The 22,047-nt window shown below is 48.4% G+C and overlaps 1 protein-coding gene and 1 non-coding gene across 11 annotated transcripts; both read left to right on the forward strand.

Moving 5' to 3' along the window:
• The first annotated feature begins 11 nt into the window (after positions 1–11).
• CHD4 (chromodomain helicase DNA binding protein 4) lies at positions 12–22,002 on the forward strand. 10 transcript variants are annotated; one of them, XM_049824918.1, is made up of 41 exons: positions 12–172; positions 878–1,093; positions 1,231–1,392; positions 3,459–3,586; positions 3,773–3,964; positions 4,360–4,478; positions 4,914–5,155; positions 5,242–5,369; positions 5,503–5,638; positions 6,080–6,261; positions 6,395–6,634; positions 7,564–7,767; positions 7,867–8,072; positions 8,309–8,440; positions 8,746–8,842; positions 9,236–9,427; positions 9,515–9,715; positions 10,675–10,812; positions 12,857–12,978; positions 13,089–13,262; positions 13,589–13,730; positions 14,202–14,333; positions 14,445–14,562; positions 14,777–14,901; positions 15,184–15,421; positions 15,591–15,763; positions 15,928–16,108; positions 16,185–16,295; positions 16,448–16,554; positions 16,637–16,770; positions 17,278–17,422; positions 17,598–17,763; positions 18,148–18,257; positions 18,501–18,636; positions 18,896–18,973; positions 19,089–19,226; positions 19,323–19,431; positions 19,757–19,889; positions 20,846–21,041; positions 21,141–21,316; positions 21,425–22,002. In XM_049824918.1, exons 3-41 carry the CDS (start codon positions 1,296–1,298, stop codon positions 21,440–21,442), a joined length of 5,796 nt encoding a protein of 1,931 aa, XP_049680875.1. In that variant the 5' UTR covers positions 12–172; positions 878–1,093; positions 1,231–1,295; the 3' UTR covers positions 21,443–22,002. The 10 variants fall into 10 exon arrangements, with proteins under 10 accessions (XP_049680875.1, XP_049680874.1, XP_049680876.1 ...); XM_049824917.1 differs by lacking the exon at positions 878–1,093; XM_049824919.1 differs by lacking the exon at positions 878–1,093 and having other exon boundaries at positions 18,504–18,636.
• On the forward strand, positions 17,791–17,930 carry LOC126049130 (small Cajal body-specific RNA 11). Its single transcript, XR_007509112.1, has one exon. It is a non-coding gene; the product is annotated as a small Cajal body-specific RNA 11 (non-coding RNA).
• Positions 22,003–22,047: the final 45 nt, after the last annotated feature.

Below are 22,047 nucleotides of genomic sequence, written 5' to 3' on the forward strand. Positions count from 1 at the left end.
GGAGACGGAGGCGGGGCCTGTTGCCGGGGTCCGGGGGCATATTATGGGATGGAGGCGGGAGCGGGGCGGGGCCTGGCCGGGTTTTTTCCCCTTTAAGAGGCGGTGCCGGGGCCGGAGCCATTTTCCCTTCAGCAGCAGCGACGGCGAGAGAGGAGCCGGGGTCTGGAGCCGGGTGAGGAGCCGGGCAGGGGACGAGGGCGGGCGTGGGCCTTCCGTCGCCTCTTGGAGCGTCCCTGCCGCCGGGCGCCTCTGTCGGTCGCAGGTTCCCCTCCACCACCCCACCACCACCACCACCCCCCCCCCCCGGTGCCGCGCCGTCTCCCTGCCCGGGCGGCCGCAGGACGTTTCTCCCTCCCCCTCCTCCACCCGACACCGCGCCGGGGAGCGGCCGCCCTCGCCGGTCCCCGCGGCCCCTGCCGCTCGGCCCCCGCCCCGCCGCCTGTCCCTGAGGAGAAACGGCCCCTCGCCTCATGCCAGCCGGACTTCCCCCGCCCCGCCCCGCGCCCCCGCCCGGGAGACCGTGCCCCGACGAGACGCTGCCCCCCCCCCCCCCCCCCCCCCGCCCCCTCCCGCCGCCCCCGCCCTGCGCCGCGCAGCCCCGCTCCGGGCGGGGGCGCGGGTGCGGCGGGCAGCGGAGCGGGGCTGCCGGCGCCGCCGAGAGCCTGCCCTGCCTTTTGTGTGGGGCCGGCGGCCCAGGAGGAGGGAGGGCGACGCTGGCTTTCTGCCTCTGCGGCCGTGTCAGCCCCGGGGCCGGCCCGCCAAGTTTGGGCGGGCGAGTTGGGGACTGCCGGTTGCGCCGCTGTCCGCCGTACCGGGCACCGGGCGGGACCGCCTGCTGCCCGCCGCGGCTCGTTGACAGCCTGCCGGCTGGCCCAAGGTGTCCTTTGGAAGCCCAGCTGTCTTCCCTGCCTCGACGCCTTCTCCCGGACCGAGGTAGATATAACCGAGGGCGCCCGGCTGCAGGGGACCAGAGAATTTTCCTGTAGGACAGCTGTTTTGGCTTCCTTGCCAGAGAGGAGTTGCTGACTCAGTTTAATATCTAGTGTCTTCAAAGCCTGCTTCATCGCAACTCTTAAGCTGATACTTGCTGCCAGTGTGTCTATTATCTGTAGGCTCCAAATCCAGTAAAGTTGCTGTCTAAGCTTTCTCGCGGATCCTCTTGGTAGCACTATTGCTTGGGAAAACGGAGTTCAGGTCTGCTATAACTTTCTCTTCTTCTTTTCGATGAAGTACTGGCTTGACTGGCAAGAAGAAGACACCCTGTATAAGCCCAGGCCTCCCCTGCGTCGGAGGACATGGCATCGGGCATTGGATCTCCGTCGCCGTGCTCAGGGGGCAGCGATGATGATGAGATGGAGATCCTGTTGAACAACGCTATCCCCCAGCATCCAGGTATGGAGAGCCTGCAGGGCATGCGTGTGGAATAGGGGTAATGCTGGTCTCAAGCTGAACATGTGAAATACATAACGTGATGGGGAATGTCTGGGTTTTTTTGGTTTTGGGTTTTTTGGTTTGGTTTTTTTGTGTTTTTTTTTTACTACGAGTCATGCATGTTTTTGATTTTGATAGCTGAGTCCTAGGGTTACTTTAAAGTGTGAGGCTCGTGGCTTTGTGTCAGGTGGAGCTGTTCCAAGCCGTTGCAGGTTGTCGGGGCCAGTGCTTTGAGGAGGTGCAAGGGGTGGAGGCAGAGTGTCTGATTCTGACAGGGTACCAAAATGCCTGCGAGTTTCATATTTTGTGAGTGGGGAGAGGGAAGGGGAGTAGCATGGGAAAGGGCAGGGTGCCTGGCTTTCTTTCATCTGGGAGTTCAGACCGGCTGACGTCCAGAGCAAACTGCCCTGGGCTGTTGCGTGACCCACTTTCCTTCATCACCACACCCAATTATTGAGTTTTCTTGTGGTTCTCTCTCTGTGCTGCTTGCTCACCTTTGCTTTTCTTGTAGTCTTTGTACCTTGCCTTTTCCCTCGTGTTTTCATCGTCATCACCAACATGAGAATTGACTTAGAGCCCTGGGTACTCTTCTGGTTTGGGTTTTTCTTTTCGTTGCTGCTGCTGTTCTTGATGACTTGTTGTGTGGACCTACATCTGGATTCTCTGCTTCCTTGTGAAAAGGAATAGCGTATATCCTGATGCGCCAGATCGCAAGACAAGTTTGAGTTTTCCTACTAACTCACGCTGTAGTGTTGTAGTGTCGCATAAGAGAACTGTTGCAACTGGAAAGGAAAAATGGTGTTGTGGGCTTTTTGGTTTTGGCATTTTTCTTAAGCTTTGACTCTAGGGTTTTCTGGCACCTCTGAAATCTTAGGCAGGAAAGTAAGCCTCGTAGGGAGATCCTCGGTGAAGAAAAACTGTTAAAATCCCTGCCAACTGGAGAGCTTTAGGTAATATGTTGGGAAGGATGGGACGCCAGAGGCTCTAAATCAGAACTTGGGGGAGAAGAAGAGGTGGGATCCCTGAAGGACCTGGTGTTGCAGGACCATGGGAGCGAAGAGGGATCCATCAGTTGGGAATATGGCAGGGGCCAGGCGCGGCACCCAGGGTTCTGAGCGCCGGACCTCGTCCGTCTCGCCCCTGGCTGCCGTAGCTCCTCTGACCTGTGGCTTCCTCCATCCTGCCCAGCTCCTGTGGTCAGGAGGCCATTTTCCCTTGGAGGGAGAAGGAGTGACTCTGGCTGTGTGCGGTGGGCGGGGCGGCAGGGGGAGGGCGGGTGGCCGGGCTGTTCCCGCAGCCTGCCACAAAGGGAAGGGCTGTCTGGCTGCCCCTGCCCCTGGGGGGTGGGCGGGGGAGCGAGCCGCACAGATGGGAGCCTGCGGTGGTGGGGAGGTGGTGGGGAGCTGGCACGTGTTCCTCTGGCTGGGCAGCGAGCTTCCTAGCTGTTGGCGCAGAGGGAAGGGCTTGGGGGAAGGTTGTGTCAAATGCGGATTGGAATAGAGTTGCTGAGGAACAAGTTTCCTATGGAGGAGGAGGACAAGTTAGCGGCTTACTGGCCCGCATTTTGCGTGTGGTTGTAGGATGCTCTGTACTGCTGAAGAGGCTAGGTAGTTGCGCATTTCTTTCCTGAAGACCCACAGACTGAAACAGTATCCTAGTCGGGTTCGCAGATGTATTCGCTGTTTTGTCTCCTTTAGAGATGGCCTTCTATTCTGCCCTCTTTCCTCCTATTCTTGGGTTATGGCAGACTTCTGGTCCCCAAGATCTGAGTGCAGCTCTGCTTGGAGAAGGAATGTTGTGGAAATAGGTGATATTGTGGGGAGGGGGAAAACCATGTGCTGTGGTAAGGTATGATAGGATTTCCTAGTATCTGTTGTGAAGGGTAACAAAGCAAGCAGTTGGCTACTTTTTGCTACATAGTTACAAACATAGAAGTGTTTACAAGTTGAGTGATCTCTGTGAGAAGTGGGCTATGTTGTAGTGCACAGATGGAGTTCGAATGAGACCTGTCGCCTCTTCCCCTCCAGAGCCTGAAGAAGAGCCAGAAGAAGAGCTTCTGTCAGAGGCTGAGACACCCAAAATCAAGAAGAAGAAGAAGCCCAAGAAACTAAAGGAACCGAAAGTGCCCAAGCTCAGCAAGCGTCAGAAGAAGGAGGTAAGGAAAAGGATGCCTAAGGCCACGCTCTAAAATTCAGATATATGGGGTGAGGGTGCTTGCTGTTGGCTGATGGCAGCAATCCTTTGTATGAACCCTCTAGAGCTTGGGGAGAGTGTGGTGTTTAGTGCTTATCCAGGGTGTTTTCTCACAGCTGCCTGATCTTCTCTCTCCCTCCTTCCCCAGCTGGGGGACAGCTCTGGTGAGGGGAATGAGTTTGTGGAGGAAGAAGAGGAGGTTCTGCGCTCTGACAGTGAGGGCAGTGACTACACTCCTGGGAAGAAGAAAAAGAAGAAATTAGGGCCCAAGAAGGAAAAGAAAAACAAAGCCAAGCGGAAGGAGGAGGAGGAAGAGGAGGAAGAAGATGATGACTCAAAGGTGAGAAGCTACCCTGCTTGACTGACTGTTTGCTCCTCATTCCTTTGTATCTGATCTTGGGGATCATTGTGCTCTCCATCTGTGATGGCACATGGAGTTGGGGATGTTCAGTCTCTTCTTCCTCCACTAGACCTGCTTGACTTGACCATTTTCCCACCTTGCATTCCTTCCCCTCTTCTGCTTTAAACACACCTAGAATGTGTATTGAATCCAAAGACTTTCCCACTTCCACTGATGTTCTACTGAGGCTGTGTCCCATGGCAGGGAGGGGGGAGGGAGGAAGGAATCCCCCGGTCCTGAGCCATTGGGTCATTTGTAGATGTGTGGAAGTTCTGCTCTAGAAAAGAGCAGAACTAGAGCTTTTTCTCAGAGTTGCTGTGATTATCTTTGCATAGGAGCCGAAGTCATCTGCCCAGCTCCTGGAAGACTGGGGCATGGAGGATATTGATCATATCTTCACAGAGGAGGATTACCGCACTCTCACCAACTACAAAGCTTTCAGCCAGTTTGTCAGGTGAATGGCAAGCCTGTACTTGGAAGGACTCTGGAACAAAAGAAGAGATGGGACAAGGACTAGGTTCCTTGGTTTTGGAAATTGAAGGCACATTAGAGACAGCAGCATCCTGTCTAGAGCAGAAACTGAAGCAACAGTAAAATAATCAATCCTTATCTTTTTTGTTTGCAGTGATTGAGATGATGCAAGTCCTCACTCCCAGTCCTCTTTCTTCCCTAGTATGCTAAATTCCATTTCACTTCCCAAGCCCCTGATCATTTGCATTCACCACACAGAGTGAAGTACGGGAGTGGAGAGATTCATTGGCTGTGGCAATCGGAGATTAGAAAGGAATGTAGTTTGAGATAGAGGTGCTGATGGGGGTGGCGGCAGGGAGGAATACTGATCTAGATTTCAGGGTGGTTCAGTAACTCTTCCTTCCTTAACTGTACACAGGCCACTTATTGCAGCCAAGAACCCTAAAATAGCAGTGTCGAAGATGATGATGGTACTGGGAGCCAAATGGAGGGAGTTTAGCACAAACAACCCCTTCAAGGGAAGTTCAGGTGCATCTGTGGCAGCTGCTGCAGCTGCAGCTGTTGCAGTAGTGGAGAGTATGGTGACAAATGTGGATGCTGTCCTGCCGCAGCCCCCTGTAGATGTGCCGCTCAGGAAAGCCAAGACAAAGGAGGGCAAAGGTGAGATGGAGAATCTGACAGAATGGTAGATGGTGAATGGTGCCAAAGCAGTAGTCCTTCTGACCTGCAAGCTCCTCTGTTTTCAGGACCCAATGCCCGGCGGAAGCCAAAGGCCAGTCCTCGTATTCCTGATATCAAGAAACCTAAAACAAAGAAGGTGGCACCTTTGAAAATCAAACTGGGAGGATTTGGTTCCAAGCGCAAAAGATCATCAGTAAGTGATGCTCCTTCTTTGACCTTCTGAGGAGGAGGTGATGATGTGCTAGAAATGCTAGGATGCATGTCTGATTGCAGCCCTCAGCATGCGTGCCTCAGTAGCATAGCTTTTTTTTTCTTATCTACCTCAGAGTGAAGATGATGATCTGGATGTGGAGTCAGACTTTGATGATGCCAGCATCAACAGCTACTCTGTTTCAGATGGGTCTACAAGCCGTAGTAGCCGCAGTCGCAAAAAACTCAAAGCTGGGAAAAAGAAAAAGAAAGGTATTGATGCTTGCTGTCAGTTGGAGTTGGAAGCGCAGCTAAGTGGGTAGAAAGATTAGAGGAATGTCTGTGTAGAATTTGGGTATTTAACAGCATGCTTGAGGGAGGAAAATTGTTTGTGAAGGAAGAACCTGATGTTATTTTTCATACAGAAAAGGTTTTCAGTTCTTTCTCACCTTGGTAGGGGAACAGACAGAGTGCTGAGTTTTCTTGGTCTCAGCTATACCTTTAATTTCATGGGTGGAAGGAGGCACAAAGGGGCTTGTTTTACTCCTGCTCCAGCTCTTGCTCCCTGCCCTATTTACTTACATAGATGGAGCAAGAGTTTGGGATTCTGGATCTCTATATTACTACATAGGCTATGGGGAGAGTACCCTCCCTTGCTGTAGGAAGCCTGTACCTGTGGCTTGTACTGCTGTAACTCCTCGCCACCCTCTGCAGGTGAGGAGGACTCCACAGTGGCTGTGGATGGCTATGAGACTGATCACCAGGACTACTGTGAGGTGTGCCAGCAGGGAGGAGAAATTATACTGTGTGATACCTGCCCTCGTGCCTACCACATGGTTTGCCTGGACCCAGACATGGAGAAAGCCCCAGAGGGCAAATGGAGCTGCCCACACTGTGTAAGTACTGGATTCCTCCACACTGTGCAAGAGATCATGGAGGGGGATGTCAAGTGACTTGGGGCCGTTCTTCTGCAGTCATAAAATAATCACAACTGTGTGACTTCAGTTTTCTGATTTCCCTCTCCTGTAGGAAAAAGAGGGCATTCAGTGGGAAGCTAAAGAGGATAACTCTGAAGGTGAGGAAATCCTGGAAGATGTTGTGGGGGATGCTGAGGAAGAGGATGACCATCATATGGAGTTCTGTAGAGTCTGCAAGGATGGAGGAGAGCTGCTGTGCTGTGATGCCTGTCCTTCATCCTATCACATCCACTGTCTGAATCCCCCGTTGCCAGAGATTCCTAATGGAGAGTGGCTGTGTCCTCGCTGCACTGTGAGTTTCTGCTAGTACCCCATTCTGCTATTGCTACAAGAGATGATCGATCTAATCCCTTTGGATCATCATATTTTCCCAGAAATGCTTAGTCCTTGGAAGAGTCTATCTCTTCACACTTCTGTCATGAAACATCGAGGGCTGACTTTTTGTGGCTGGATTGCACCTTGTCAATTGCCTGCTTTCTCCAGACAGCAGAAAGCACAGGGTTACAGCATTGAGTCTCATGAGGTTTGCCCATGTGCTGAGTAGTTGCGCAGTTTTGGGTTCAGGATGTCAAAGGCTTAATTTTCTTGGATCCTGTATGTACGTAGAAGCAGGAGAATGAGTGGAAGCAAATCCAGTGCTTAAAAAAAAATACTTTGATGCTGAGCCAAACAGTTTTTTTGCACTGCAAGCTCTGTAATGCCAAGCCCTTTTGTAGTAGATGGTTGGGAGAAATGTCACACTTTTCCAGGAAGTTCTTGAAATGAAGTATTATAAATGGTGTTAGGTGCTTTCATTAGGTGATAAGGACTTTTAAGTTGATGAACAAAAGAAGCTACTTCAGGACATATCCCTGTGCTGGGCTGATTAGTTCTACAGCAAAATATTTTCTCTACAAACTTTCCATGGAGTTGTGGTTGGATAGACTACTGGGCTCATAAAACCTAGCAATTTCTGTATTTCCGGTAGAATTTCTGAATTGGTGTGGCCCTGGGGAGACAACTAAATGGAGATACAGAATTCGGTTTGGGGTTTGTCAGTCCTAGGAAGAAAAGACAAACTGGAGAAAGCTCAAAGAAATGCTGGAGATAAGAGGATGAAAGCTTCCAAGTCCAAGCTGTAATGAAGGAAGAGAACTGTGACTATGTATGTTTCTGCTACTTGGTGCTTGTGTGTTAAGAGTATGTACACTCTGATGTAACAAGCTTTGTTTAACTTTTCAGTGCCCAGCTTTGAAAGGAAAGGTGCAGAAGATCCTGATCTGGAAATGGGGTCAGCCCCCGGTTGGCCCCCCACCACCACGTCCACCTGATGCAGACCCTAATGCTCCTCCCCCTAAGCCTCTGGAGGGTCGGCCTGAAAGGCAGTTCTTTGTCAAGTGGCAGGGCATGTCCTATTGGCACTGCTCATGGGTGTCAGAGTTGCAGGTGAGTGGAGGACTAACCACATCATAAGGGTGGATAGTTGTGGGGAGATGTGTTGGTTGAGGGGAAAACACCTACTAACTGCTTCTGTCCTGGCTCCAGCTGGAGCTGCACTGCCAGGTCATGTTTCGTAACTACCAACGCAAAAATGATATGGATGAGCCACCCTCAGGGGACTTTGGAGGGGAAGAGGAGAAAAGCCGAAAGAGAAAAAACAAGGACCCCAAATATGCTGAGATGGAGGAGCGCTTCTATCGATATGGGATCAAGCCCGAGTGGATGATGATCCACAGGATCCTTAACCATAGGTAGGGGAAGTAGCAAAGAGGATTTTCAGCAAAGACCTTAAGCAGGACTAAGGGAGAATGGATAAGGTAGACTGCAATATGACTGGGGAAAACAGCGGAAGCTCCTTTGGTATGACAGACGCTGTTCTTATGTTTCTGTTGCTTCATTAAGGAATCCTTTTCCTCTCTCCCGTTTGAGAGGATTGGGTGAATACTGTCATTTCACTGTGCTTAAGACTCACTGGTTTCTTCTGCAGTGTGGACAAGAAGGGGAATGTCCACTATTTGATTAAATGGAGAGACCTACCTTATGACCAGGCATCCTGGGAAAGTGAAGATGTGGATATCCAAGATTATGATCTCTACAAGCAAGCCTACTGGAATCACAGGTAAAAGTATCTAGAGGTGGCGTTCCTTTCCCTTCCCTCAAGAGAAAACACTGGAGTATGTCAGCCCCTAGCACTAGCTGGATTAATATATGGAGATAATGGCAAAGAAGCATCTTCTTGTTGCTGACTCCTTATTCCTTTGGGCAGGGACCTTGTCCCTCTCCACCAGTTCATGAAAGTTCCAGCCCTGTTCTCTTGAGCCTATTTGAGTTGGGTGATCACCCTCCTGTTCTTTGCAGTAGTTTTCCGTTGATCTGTTACAAAAGCCATTAAACTTGCACGTTCTTGGGACTCTGTCTGCATAGGGAGCTGATGAGAGGTGAAGAGGGCAGGCCTGGTAAGAAGTTAAAGAAAGTGAAGATGCGGAAACTGGAAAGGCCTCCCGAGACTCCCACAGTAGATGTAAGTTACTGTTCATTGCTCAGGAACCACCTGATACAGCTGCTTACTTTGGGGAGGGAGGCAGGTAAATAGGAAGCTGAAGAGTGAAGAGCCATACGGTTTAGAGTTCCTTCCTGGCCCAAAGAACAAAGAGGTTATAGAGCCTTCAGACAAAGGCCCATCTTGTCCATTGGGTGAGATGCTGGCTGGCTCTTGGCAAAAAGATTTCACAAAAAAAGGGCTTTTTGGTTGATACCTTTGGCCATTTGGGAATTTAGTCTGGTGCTAGTCTGGTTGTCATCTGTGAAGTCTCATCTGTGCTAGGGAATATAGGGGTGGCTGGGAAAGGGAGTCTTGGTAGTTGCCTAGCTAAGGTAAAGGATCTCAACTCTTCCTTCTTTTTCCCCACTGTAGCCAACAGTGAAATATGACCGGCAACCAGAGTACCTCGATGTAACAGGGGGGACTTTGCATCCCTACCAACTGGAAGGACTGAACTGGCTGCGCTTCTCCTGGGCTCAGGGCACAGATACGATCTTGGCTGATGAAATGGGTCTGGGAAAGACTGTGCAGACAGCTGTGTTCCTATATTCCTTATACAAAGAGGTGAGAGCTGGGAGATCACTACTCAGGGAGATGCTGCCTGTGTTAGTGGCTGCGTTCATCTAATGCCCTTACTGACTCTATTTGTAGGGCCACTCAAAGGGTCCCTTCTTGGTGAGTGCCCCGCTGTCCACAATCATCAACTGGGAACGAGAATTTGAGATGTGGGCCCCAGATATGTATGTAGTGACCTACGTTGGGGACAAAGACAGCCGAGCCATTATCCGTGAGAATGAGTTCACATTTGAGGATAATGCCATACGTGGAGGCAAAAAAGCATCAAGAATGAAGGTACAGAACTCTGCTGTAATGCAAGCCTGAACTGAAAGAAGAGATGCACCAGACTGGCTTTTGGCAGCTGAGATTCAGATACTCTGGGAACTGATTATGTGTGTAGTTTCCAAGGGGAAATAACTGCAAATTGATGACTAGTGGGCATTTAGGCTTAAACACTCCTACTAGTCTGAACTAATTTAGTACTGAAAAGAGTTGACTAAGGTAATACTGACCATAGGCAAGTCCCTCTATCTCTTCTACTTAATCTGTGAAGTTGCGCATCACTTCTACAGATCTAAGTCAATGTCAGAATTGCCACTGTATGAATAAGACAAACATACAAAGAAGCGTGAACTTTGTAATCTCTGAGGAACTGGCTGACAGTGAGGCCATACCTAGACATCTGAGAAATGGCATTCTTTGCCCTGACAGGAGTGAAGAGCCTGATCTAGGGGGCTAGTTTTTGTAGAACTTTAGTCTTCCTGGTAAAAGCAAGATGGGAGCTAACGCTTTTCCAGTGGCAGAGATAGCTAGGACTTCTCTGCTTCCCTTGAAATTGAACTGCATTAAGTACCAACGGTAATTTAAAGTTCCATGATAAACTACTTACCTTTTTCTAAGTCTTGGCTTTTTTTGATGAGCCACTGTTCTCCAAATCTCATTTCCCTAACATGCCTCTATTTGATGCTTATTTGTTAAACTTCTCTGTTACAACATTTGGCAACTGTCCAGAAGTAGCAAGTACTGAGGGGGTTGAGGAGACTTATATGTGTTGAGAGAAATGGGGGATTAAAAGGCTAGAATGGTTTGGGTAGCATTTTGAATCTTGTGACAGGAAACTGTGGGTGTGAAAAGTTCCTGATGTGCTGTTTGACCAGGGCTCATCAGAATAACTTGCTGGAGAAACACTGCATCTACTTTTGTCCTGGGGCATTCCCTTATCCCATTACCATGTTCATCCTTTTCCTTTGCAGAAGGAGGCTGCTGTGAAGTTCCACGTGCTTCTCACCTCCTATGAACTGATCACAATTGATATGGCCATACTAGGCTCTATTGACTGGGCCTGTCTCATTGTGGATGAAGCTCACAGACTGAAGAACAATCAGTCTAAGGTACAGAGAAGCATAGGTGGTTTATAGGCATGGCATATGTTGCAGGGGGGCATGGGCAGAGAGTGTTTAGGAGTTTAGGTAGCTGTTCCTAAGCACATAAGTTCGCTAACTCTTAGTCATTTGTTCATTAGTAAATTTGATGCATTCTTTAACAAAAAAAAATCAGCAGCCTTCATTTGGAGATTGATTATCATTGGCAACAACTTCACTGGTTAAAACAGCTTTCTCTCTGGGTGAATAGGCAGTTGGTGTAGACTGGAAAACAGAAAAACCTGGATGTTGTTGTTGCTTTCAAATACAGACTGGCTTCTCTGAAAGCAGATCATATATCTGTACCGCCTCTGTTCTGGAAAGGTTTACTATACCGAGCATAAAACAAGCTGCATGAGCACAATTGTCCTGCTTCCAGAGTAGGCTTGCTCTCTGCATTCATCTAGCTTTGTAGCAGAACTAATTAGATGTTATAGGAATTGGAGAGGTGGGCAGAGGTGTTCAAAAATGTCTGAGTAGATGCTGAAAGCCATATAGCTGCTTTTATTTGAGGCTGTACCTTAACTAAGCTTTTATTGAGTTCAGTAGGCTTGACTATACTTTCTTAATCCAGCCCCTCCCTAATCCCTTGTGCCTTAATTCTGATATCGATTTTTCTGTCTTTAGCTGGGTTCTAGTGCTGACTAGGCTAAAAAGAATTGTTATTGGAAATCTGGTTTTAGAGGTTCTTGGAGATTGTGTAAAACAAAATTGCTTCTTGATTTCTTTTTTTTCCTCTTTTTTTTTCTTTTTTTTGTTTAAATGGCTTTAGCTTTTTGGATCTTGGCATGAGGCATCTTTCCGAGACATCACAGCTGTGCTTGCAGTCCAGTTTCCAGATCTCTTTTATTGTAGGCACTAAGACTGGATGCCGTTCTATGCTTAGCATTGAAATTATTGGAAGCAGTAATGAATGCTTACTATTAATATTCATTAATTGAAAAAGGATGTAAAGGCTCAAGGTTGCTCTATGACTAATAGTTACAATTGGTTATCCACCAAGACCATTAAATCTACCTTTTTCTTGAGCAGCTTCCTGTCCCCTAAGGACAGCTTCAGATGTTTCACTGCAAGACAGGTCAGATGCTTCTTGACAGATCATGGTTATCTACCAAAGTTTTGCAGATGTAATCACTGATTCCAAAATAAGAATGTTTTTTGACTGTAACTATGTAGAAAGATAAATCCCTGTGGAGGCCACTAGAAGGATCCTTCTGCTGTGATAACCAAAACATAGGTGGTGGTGGGTTTCTCTCTTTTTGTTTGTTTGTTTGCCACCTAGTACAAGCTACTTATATTAAACTTGACCTTGTATTGTGCTAAGTGTAAAATAAGCAAAGAAATGGCCAAGCTAATAAATAAATTACTGCCTTATTGTCAATTTGTGCTGCTGAACGTGGTACACTTGTGCTTTTCGGTTCAGTACTTTAACTGCTCAGTACCTCTGTCTGGAATTACTTCATTGTTGTGAAAACCAGCACAAATTACTTTAAAGACAGATTGGCAAACCCTTAGCTCTTTCTCCTCTGCTTGTTCAGAGCTCTGGAACATTGCCAGGATTGATATGAATAGGAAGAGTGACTTAGCTATTTCTAGAATTCTCAAGGCAGAGTAGTTGTAAGAATGTGGAACGCTAATTTAGCAAGAAAAAGTACGTAGTATAGCAGTCTGGAAATTATTGGTGGTCTGAAAGAGCTTGTAACTTAAAAGAGCAAAGGAAACCTACCAGCACCTGATGGCTTGTAGGATTTGCTACAGTCATGTTTTAGGTATGCAGAACAATGATCCAAATGAGATCAGTCTAGTGACCCTGACTGGAATGTGAACTACTTGGAGCTCTTGTCTAAACAGCTGATGTGATCTAAATTGAGCCCTAGCTTGGTGTCAACTTTTTTTTTCTAGGAGAAATTATTTTTTTTGTAGGCCTGTGACTTAATAAGCCTTAGACATGTTCATGTGATCTGTTGTTTTGGGTTTTTTCCCCACTATTTCTTCCCTGCTCTCTACTTCCCAGTTCTTCCGTGTGCTGAATGGTTACTCACTCCAGCACAAGCTGCTACTTACAGGAACTCCCCTGCAGAACAACCTGGAAGAACTGTTCCACCTGCTGAACTTCCTGACACCAGAGAGATTCCAGTATGTCTTGCAGTGCAAGTTAGCCTGCCTGTCTTGTCACTCCTATCCCCTTCCTCATTTTTTTGCTCTTTTTCCTTTGTCGCTTTTGCTGAGTGTCTGTTTCTCTGCAGTAACTTGGAGGGCTTCCTAGAAGAGTTTGCAGATATTGCCAAGGAAGATCAGATCAAGAAACTGCATGACATGCTGGGCCCACACATGCTGAGGCGTCTCAAAGCTGATGTATTCAAGAATATGCCATCTAAGACTGAACTCATTGTCAGAGTGGAGTTGAGCCCCATGCAGAAGTGAGTGTGAGGATGAAGAGAGCACCTGCTGCTTAAACTACTGTTGCTCTGTTCTGCTGCTGTTCCAAAGAGGATGCAGAAACAGCCTCATCCTCACTATAGGGCTTTCTACACAGTGGATAGGAGGAAGATTTCCTGCTGCTGCTATAGCAGAGGGAGGACTAATCCTGTGCTCTGATGTAAGGGATAAAGAGATAGTGAATGCCACTGGCAGAGCCTAGGTAGCTGGCAGGTAATGCCAGGAGCTGTGAAGAGTTTAGCAAGAGGGTATGTTTGTCATTCTACGAGGGGTGTCTGACTTGGTTTTTGTTTTGTTTTCTTTTCAGGAAATATTACAAATACATTTTGACAAGAAACTTTGAGGCACTGAATGCACGGGGTGGTGGTAACCAAGTCTCCTTGCTCAATGTTGTTATGGATCTGAAGAAGTGCTGTAACCACCCCTACCTCTTTCCTGTGGCTGCTATGGTATGTCCAGTCACTTATTCTGTATAAGCAAATTCCCTGCTGGCTGTTTCTGGGGATCCAGTTAGCTCCCTAGCGAAGCATGGAGGGGTTCCCTGTCCTCTCTTTCTGCTTCTGTGTTTTTTCATCCTGTCATTATTGTAGACCCAACATTCTGGAAGGCCTTTCCTTTTCCAGTATCTTTGTATGACAGGTAGGAGCTACCTTGTGACTCATGCAAGATGGTGAAGACAGTAAGAGTCGAGACTTAAGTCAGTAAGGAAGAGGAGGGCATCTAGGAGTCAAATTGCAAGAGAAGGAGGCACTGGGTAGCACTGGTGTTCCATGTGGTACACATTGTGGTTGTGCCAAGCTAAATGACCAGATGTGAGTCAGCATCTGATGGACACAGCTAGGGACCAAGACCAAGTTACCTCCCTTCAAGCTTTTTTCTTCCTCCACCCCTTACTCATTCTTTTCTCTTTTTCTTCTCAGGAAGCTCCAAAAATGCCAAATGGCATGTATGATGGGAGTGCTCTTATTCGAGCCTCTGGAAAGCTGTTGCTGCTCCAGAAGATGTTAAAGAACCTGAAGGAAGGAGGTCACAGGGTGCTCATATTCTCTCAGGTATATGCGGGAAAACCTTAAGGCTGGGAACTCTTTTTCTCATAAAGGAGCCTGTTGATCTGGTATCACCTTGTCCCTCACTCTTGTGGTGGTGTTTTTCCTGTTACGCAGATGACTAAAATGTTGGACCTTCTGGAAGACTTTCTGGAACACGAAGGGTACAAATACGAGCGGATTGATGGAGGAATCACAGGGAACATGCGTCAGGAAGCTATTGATCGCTTCAATGGTATGGATCCTCCTACTTTCTTTGCAAAATGAAAACTGTTGCCTTGTATGCGCTTAGCGGTCAATATGGGGTTGTTGTGGCCCAAGTCTTCCATTGCTCTCCTGGAATCTTAAATTAGTAGCGATTCCCCCTCAGGTGATGTGGGTCAGATAGAAATCTTTGTTTGAGTAATGCACTCTCCCTTGATTACTTTTGTTCTCTCTTTTTATCTAAGCTCCTGGTGCTCAGCAGTTCTGCTTTCTGCTTTCAACTCGAGCTGGGGGTCTTGGTATTAACTTGGCTACAGCAGATACTGTGATTATCTATGATTCAGACTGGAACCCCCACAATGATATCCAGGTGAGTCTGAATGAGACCACTCACTGTGGAGTAACCCTGAGGAAGAGGGGAAGTGAACTCATCAGGAGGAGTGAAGGAATGTGAGAGTTCCCCTTTAGAAATGATGCAAAATTAGAGCAGTGAGGATGGGAAGTGAAATAGTGGAGGGTTCTTCCAGGGCCCAGCCTTCACTAATGTTAAGAGCCACCATGAAGGCAACTGGGAAACTTGTGGAGGTAGGTGGGGTGTATCAGACTACTACTTGTGTAGCTCTAGACTGTTCTGAGCGCATCTCTTTTCTAGGCCTTCAGTCGTGCACACAGAATTGGACAGAACAAGAAAGTGATGATATACCGCTTTGTGACAAGGGCCTCAGTGGAGGAGCGTATCACTCAGGTGGCCAAGAAGAAAATGATGCTAACTCATCTGGTAGTGAGACCAGGGTTGGGCTCCAAGACAGGCTCCATGTCCAAACAGGAACTTGATGACATTCTCAAATTTGGCACTGAAGAGCTCTTCAAGGATGAGGCTACTGAGGGGGGTGAGTGCCTGGGAGTAGAACTGAAGGAGGTGGGGAGGTCTGGCTCCTTAATTAGCGAGTGACTGTAGGCACAGTGCTGATTATAGCTCTACAGAGAGGGCTAGGGCGGCGGTCCCTTTCCTAGTCCCTTCAGAGCCACACAGCAACTGTGTCTGTGCTCTTGCCTCAGGGGATAACAAAGAAGGTGAGGACAGCAGTGTCATCCACTATGATGATAAAGCAATTGAGCGTCTCTTGGATCGGAACCAGGATGAAACAGAAGATACAGAACTTCAGGGCATGAATGAGTATCTCAGCTCCTTCAAGGTGGCCCAGTATGTGGTTCGTGAAGAGGAGATGGGGGTGAGTATGAGGTGGATGTCAGCTAGTATCTTCTGCTGGATGATGGAAGATCATTTAAGCAGACTGAGGTCTGATGCTTTCAAGGGCAAGCAGACACGTACATCTGCTCAGACAGGTTGGGATCTGGAGCATAGGGATCTAAATTTGTTACTTCTCTGTGGCAGGAGGAAGAGGAGGTTGAACGGGAGATCATTAAGCAGGAGGAGTCAGTGGATCCTGATTACTGGGAGAAGCTGCTGCGTCACCATTATGAACAGCAACAGGAAGATCTGGCCAGGAATCTGGGCAAGGGCAAACGTATTCGCAAGCAAGTTAACTACAATGATGGCTCACAGGAGGATAGAGGTACAAATCCACAGGAACCTGAGGGAGAAATGGGTGTAAGTATATGTTGCTGGGAAGTAATGGAGTAGCGTCTCAGGCTCACGTGCTGTTTTTCTTTCAGACTGGCAGGATGACCAGTCAGATAATCAGTCAGACTATTCAGTTGCTTCTGAAGAAGGAGATGAGGACTTTGATGAGAGGTCTGAAGGTAAGTTCTGGTGAAGCCAGAGTTCCTGGGTCACTTTCTCAGAGTGTGGAAACAGCTGGGGCTTGATTTGGGTGATTTATACACTTTGTGGTGCTGTTCTGCAAGGGAAATATTCACACAACAATATGCTGTGCATTGTCTCTCCTCCTTAGCTGCATTTCTCTCTTCAGCAGCTCGTCGGCCTAGCCGCAAAGGCCTGAGAAATGATAAGGATAAGCCTCTGCCTCCTTTACTTGCCCGTGTGGGAGGGAACATTGAGGTAAGTAGTACCAGGGTAGGCAGTAGCATCCTAGCTGCTTCTGTATGGCTCTTGCTGTATCTGTCTGCCTTCTCCATTCTAGGTCTTGGGTTTCAATGCCCGCCAGCGGAAAGCCTTCCTCAATGCTATCATGCGCTATGGAATGCCACCTCAGGATGCCTTCACCACTCAGTGGCTTGTTCGGGACCTCCGTGGCAAGTCAGAGAAAGAGTTCAAGTGAGTCTGCATTAGGCAGGGATGGAAGACTGGCAACATCTAGACCCTTTGGGCAAGAATGAGAATTGGGCCTTTTGGGCCTTTCCTTAGAGACAGGTTTCCTTTAATGTATTAGCTGATTTTATGTGGGGAATGAAGTATAAGCTGGAAGAGACTAGGGGCTTGTGCCTAGTTCTCTTCCTTGGACTCATCGGTCACCAAAAGCAAATGCTTTTAGAGGAGTAGCATGGCCATGCAAGCATGTAATGAATACTCTCCCTGAGTCCTTTTTGGGCTTACGGTTGTTTCTGGCTCAAGACTCTGAGTCAGCTGTGTGTCCTTTATCCATGTAGTAATTCTTGTCAGGAACTTTCCCTTAAAGGAGCCTGAAACCCAACCCCAGAACTTGTGTTACTTTGGGTTAGGAGTCTTGCAGTGGTTTCCCTTATGTGTTGGAAAGGGTCTGACAATGCATGTCTGCAGCTAACCTGGTTTATAGTCTAACTGCTTGTCTCTTAACTGCTTCAGGGCCTACGTCTCACTATTTATGCGCCATTTATGTGAACCTGGCGCTGATGGTGCAGAGACCTTTGCGGATGGGGTCCCACGGGAAGGTCTTTCTCGACAGCATGTCCTTACTCGCATTGGGGTTATGTCACTTATACGCAAAAAGGTAAGGCGCCTAGCACAGCAATGTAGCCTTTGCTTTTCATAGAACCTGTAGTCACTGGTGTCCTGAGCTCCTTTCACACCTATTTTTGTTGTGTGCTGAGCGGTCTGTCTCTTGTGGTTTGAGGACAAGCTTTGTGTGACTCCTCCCTTGATGATGTCTTTCTCTCGTTGTGCAGGTACAGGAGTTTGAGCATGTGAATGGCCGTTGGAGTATGCCAGAACTGGCAGAGATAGAGGAGAACAAGAAACTTTCGCAGCCAAGCTCGCCCTCTCCCAAAACTCCAACTCCTTCGACACCAGGCGATACGCAGCCAAATACGCCTGCCCCTGTCCCTCCACCCGGTGAGAGCTCCCCTCTTGTACAGTCCTGCGTCCTGACCTTATCCTAGCTGTTCCCCTCACCGGAGCTGTGGTGGTGGGGTCTGGGGGTGGACGCAGATCAACTTACCTCTCATGTTAGGAGGGCTGCCAAAGACATGTGCAAGCCCTTAAAGGCAAGAGAGGACACTAGCTTTCCATGGATGAGCTGACATCGGGGAGAAGAGAAGCCCAGCATTTGTAGTGGGCTGGAAAGGGCGGGTCATCTTGAGTGGTGTTGGTCCCATTTTGATGGGCCTAGTCTCTGGGAACAAAGGAGGTGTGTGCTTGGTAACAGTGACGGAAAGACCCTACTGATGACTTCTCTTCTTTTGTCTGCTGTGCTGCTCTGGGGTGTGGAACACACAGAAGAAGGAGTAAAAGTAGAAGAAGGAGCCAGTGCTAAGGAGCAAGGAGAGTCATCTGAACCAGAGAAAGAGCTCAGTGCTGCTGCTACTGAAACAGAGGTCCCTATGGAGGTGAGTGTTGGGTTGCTTGTTTGCCTCGTGCACTTGGAAACGTCTCTACTTCTGCCCCTTCTTCTGTGTTACTCAGCTGCTGAGACAGACAGAGGTGAGCTCTTGGAATGATAGTTAAGGATAGTTCTCAGGTCCTCAGAATTGGCCTGACAGTCTTGTGTGTCTTTGCTTTCCAGACTGCTGTGACTGTCTTCTGTTGCCATGCACTGCTTTACCTCGCTTCTCATTGATTTCTGTCCTCAGCAGTGTGCCCAGCCTGTGGAGACACCACCACAGGAAGCAAAATCCCCGGTGAACCCCACAGAAGCAGATGAAAAAAAAGTAGAGGAACCGGAGATGAAGGAGAGACCGGATGAGCCAATGGAAGTAGAAAGCAAAGGTATCTCTAGGGAGGTTGTTTAATACCTTGAACAGCAATAACTCCCCCTCCACCTCAAATATTATTTTCCTAAAGCTGCATCTTCTTTGCTTCAGCACTTCAGTGTAAAGAAACAGGTGTAAATGTAGACAGTCAGTGGGGCTATTCCAGGAACTTTTAACAGGGAGTTAAGGAACAGTATTAGGTTTCACAGGCTGAAGAACAAAACCTTGGACTTGCCATGTTCCCCTACATCTCATGTTCCCCTTCTCTCCTGCAGCTGATGTGGAGAAAGTGGAAGACAGAGCACCTATTGAGAATCCCCCTGAACCTCCTATCATCACTCTGGATGAGAAAGGTGAGTCACAGTAATTCCATTCTCTTCCTTAACTCCTCTCCTGCAAGGATCCCTTGTGGGTCCAGCTTGCTGTGGTATCTGCCATGTTCTTCCTAATAATTTCCTGTGTGTACAGATGAGAAAAAGGATGATGATAAGAGGGATGTGGTGATGCTGCAGAATGGAGAGATGCTGAAAGAGTCAGTAGATGAAAGGCACAAGAAGGCAGTAAAGCAGCGCTTCATGTTCAACATAGCAGATGGTGGCTTCACTGGTACGAGAAGTCTTCATATGCTTGAACTTGTTTATATGTCCCTGCTTGTGTTTGTGAAATAACTTTCAACTGTTCTGGTGTCTCTTGCCTTCCCAGAACTACACTCCCTATGGCAGAATGAAGAGCGGGCTGCAACTGTCACAAAGAAGACCTATGAGATCTGGCATCGGCGTCATGACTACTGGCTCCTTGCTGGGATTATCAAGTATCCTTGCCCCGACAGACCAGTTCTGTCCCCTTGTACATGAACTATCACGGTGAAGGTGACCATTTGGGGGTCTGACTGGAGTACATTAAGTGAGAGAATGCTTTACCTTCCTTCACAAGAGTGAAAGTGATGGTGGGAGGAGGATTTTCCTGCCAGCATAGTTAAGACTTAGCAGGACATAGTTCTCATTCCTTTTCCTTGGCTCCCGTTCCTCCCCTCTCTGCACCCCCTCTCCCCACCCCCTCTTGAGAACTGTATCTGCCTGGGCTGTGTATTCCCTTGTTCTCACTGCCTTTGTTTGCCTGAGCTCATCCCATCTCAGTCATGGCTATGCCCGTTGGCAGGATATTCAGAATGATCCACGTTACGCCATCCTCAATGAACCCTTCAAGGGTGAGATGAACAGGGGTAACTTCCTGGAAATAAAGAATAAGTTCTTGGCAAGGAGATTTAAGGTAAGGATTTCTCTTCAGTGTGGTAAGTGCCTTTCAGCCAGCTGCACCTCTAAGAACAAGAGCTTGCTGTTCTGAGTTTCTGCTAAGAAAGTGAAGGCTTCTGCAGTGCCTTTCATTTTAGGGGGAGAAAGATCAGCAGTATCTCTCAGGATCATGCAGTAGCTCCATGATAGGAGCTCCCTTTACTCTAGAAATGGTATTGGGGAGCTGGGTTCAGCACTCTCTCTCCAAATGTTTATTCAGCAACTGGTATGTGGGATGCTTGAGGCTCAAGTGGCTGTTTGCATCACAGCTTCTGCCTGGTGTGCTACAACCCACTCAGAGTGCCTAAGCAGAACTTGGAAGCACTGTATGGATTGGTGAAAGGGTTGCCTTCAGCCTCTGCCTCAACCTGTTTGGGAGTGACTGTAGCTTAGTTCTGGGAGTGATTTAAGACCAACCCAAATACAGGCCATGTAGTTCTCAGCTGCGGGGCAAAACATTAATTCAGTGTAGTCTGGCTGATCAGTTCTGCAGTAACATGATTCAGATTGATTTCTCCAAATGCCCCTGAAATGCTTAATGGTTTTTGGACTCCCTGCAAGTAGCGTGGGATATTTCTCACTTGGATTCAAAGAGAAAGCTCCATCCACTTTGCTCCATAAAGAAAGAGTAAAATGGCAAACAAAGAATCTGAGAAGGAATGAGAATCCTAGAGGATTTATGGTAGTCTTCTGTTAAACTAAATGTAGTCTGCTTTTCTTGTGTACCTGGCCTAGCTTAATGGAGTCCTTAATTGTTTTGGGCTCTTTATATTGAGTAAAGCCTAAACAAGCTGGTGAAAGGAAGTTCAGCTGCAGAATCTCACAGCCTGAGGTAGTGGAGAACTGGATCAGGAGAGACTGGGGGTGCAAACGGGCTGCTTTGCAGGCAGTTGCCGAGAAGAAACTTTTTCTCATTACTGTCCCATATTGCAGCTCCTGGAGCAAGCGCTGGTGATTGAGGAGCAGCTGCGGCGAGCCGCCTATCTGAACATGTCCGAGGACCCATCTCATCCATCTATGGCTCTGAACACGCGTTTCGCAGAGGTGGAATGCCTGGCTGAGAGCCACCAGCACCTATCCAAGGAGTCAATGGCTGGGAATAAACCGGCCAACGCTGTGCTGCACAAAGGTAATTGGGAGAGGTGTTTTTGCATCGCTGTCTCCTTCTGGTCTTTTTCCCTGTGGGGTGTCCCTTTCCCCTCTGAACAGATGTCCCTTTCTCTTCCAGTTCTAAAGCAGCTGGAGGAGCTTTTGAGTGACATGAAGGCCGATGTGACTCGTTTGCCGGCCACCATCGCCCGTATCCCACCCGTGGCAGTACGCCTCCAGATGTCCGAGCGCAACATCCTCAGCCGGCTGGCCAACCGCAGCAGCGAGCCCCCTCCGCCGCCACCTCCCCAACAAGTACGTACCCCCTCTGGTCGGTATAAGCGGAGCTAGCTCGCTCCGTGGGGAAAGCCGGGGTCCGCGGACGAGCCCTCGGGTCTCAGCTCGCCTTCTCTCGCCCTACAGGTGGCCCAGCAGCAGTGAGTCCCTGGCCCAGTGCTGTTGACCTTCCGGCCAAGCTGAAGTGACCCCCCCCCCGCCCCACCCCTTCACACTCTACCCCTCTGCCTGACATTCCTGACTGGGTGCTGTTTCCCTCCATGGAAGCTGCTGCCGCAGGTCTCCGGGGAGGAGGAGGAGAAACTCCTTCCCCTGCAGCCAGCCCGTTGGAGCAAGGAGTGTGCTTAGGAGAGAGGGGGATGTATGATGGACTCTGTACATAGTGACTGGAGGCCACAGCGCCATGTCTGTTACACGGAGAACCTGGCTGCGTTGCTCGCTGCCTCCGCCTGGAATTCCAGTTTTCCTTTTTAATTTTATTTTGAGTTTGTTTACCGAGACGAGTGCGCAGGCAAGACCAAGCAGAAGCCAGGACAGAGACAAAGCTACCTCCATCAAGATCCTTTTTAATACAAAAACTGACCGGACTTGTCCACTAATAAGCAGCTTGAAGACAAAAAGCAACCATACAAAAAAAAAAAAAAAGTCAAAAAAACAGAGCAAAACCTTGGTAAAACTGAAAAATAAAGTTTCCTTGTATTTTATTCCGTTGCCTCTCTTGAACAGAAGCAGCCGAGGGCTCCCTTACC

The sequence above is a fragment of the Accipiter gentilis genome, chromosome 21 (genome assembly GCF_929443795.1).
Source record: "Accipiter gentilis chromosome 21, bAccGen1.1, whole genome shotgun sequence".
Classification (NCBI taxonomy): Eukaryota; Metazoa; Chordata; class Aves; order Accipitriformes; family Accipitridae; genus Astur; species Astur gentilis.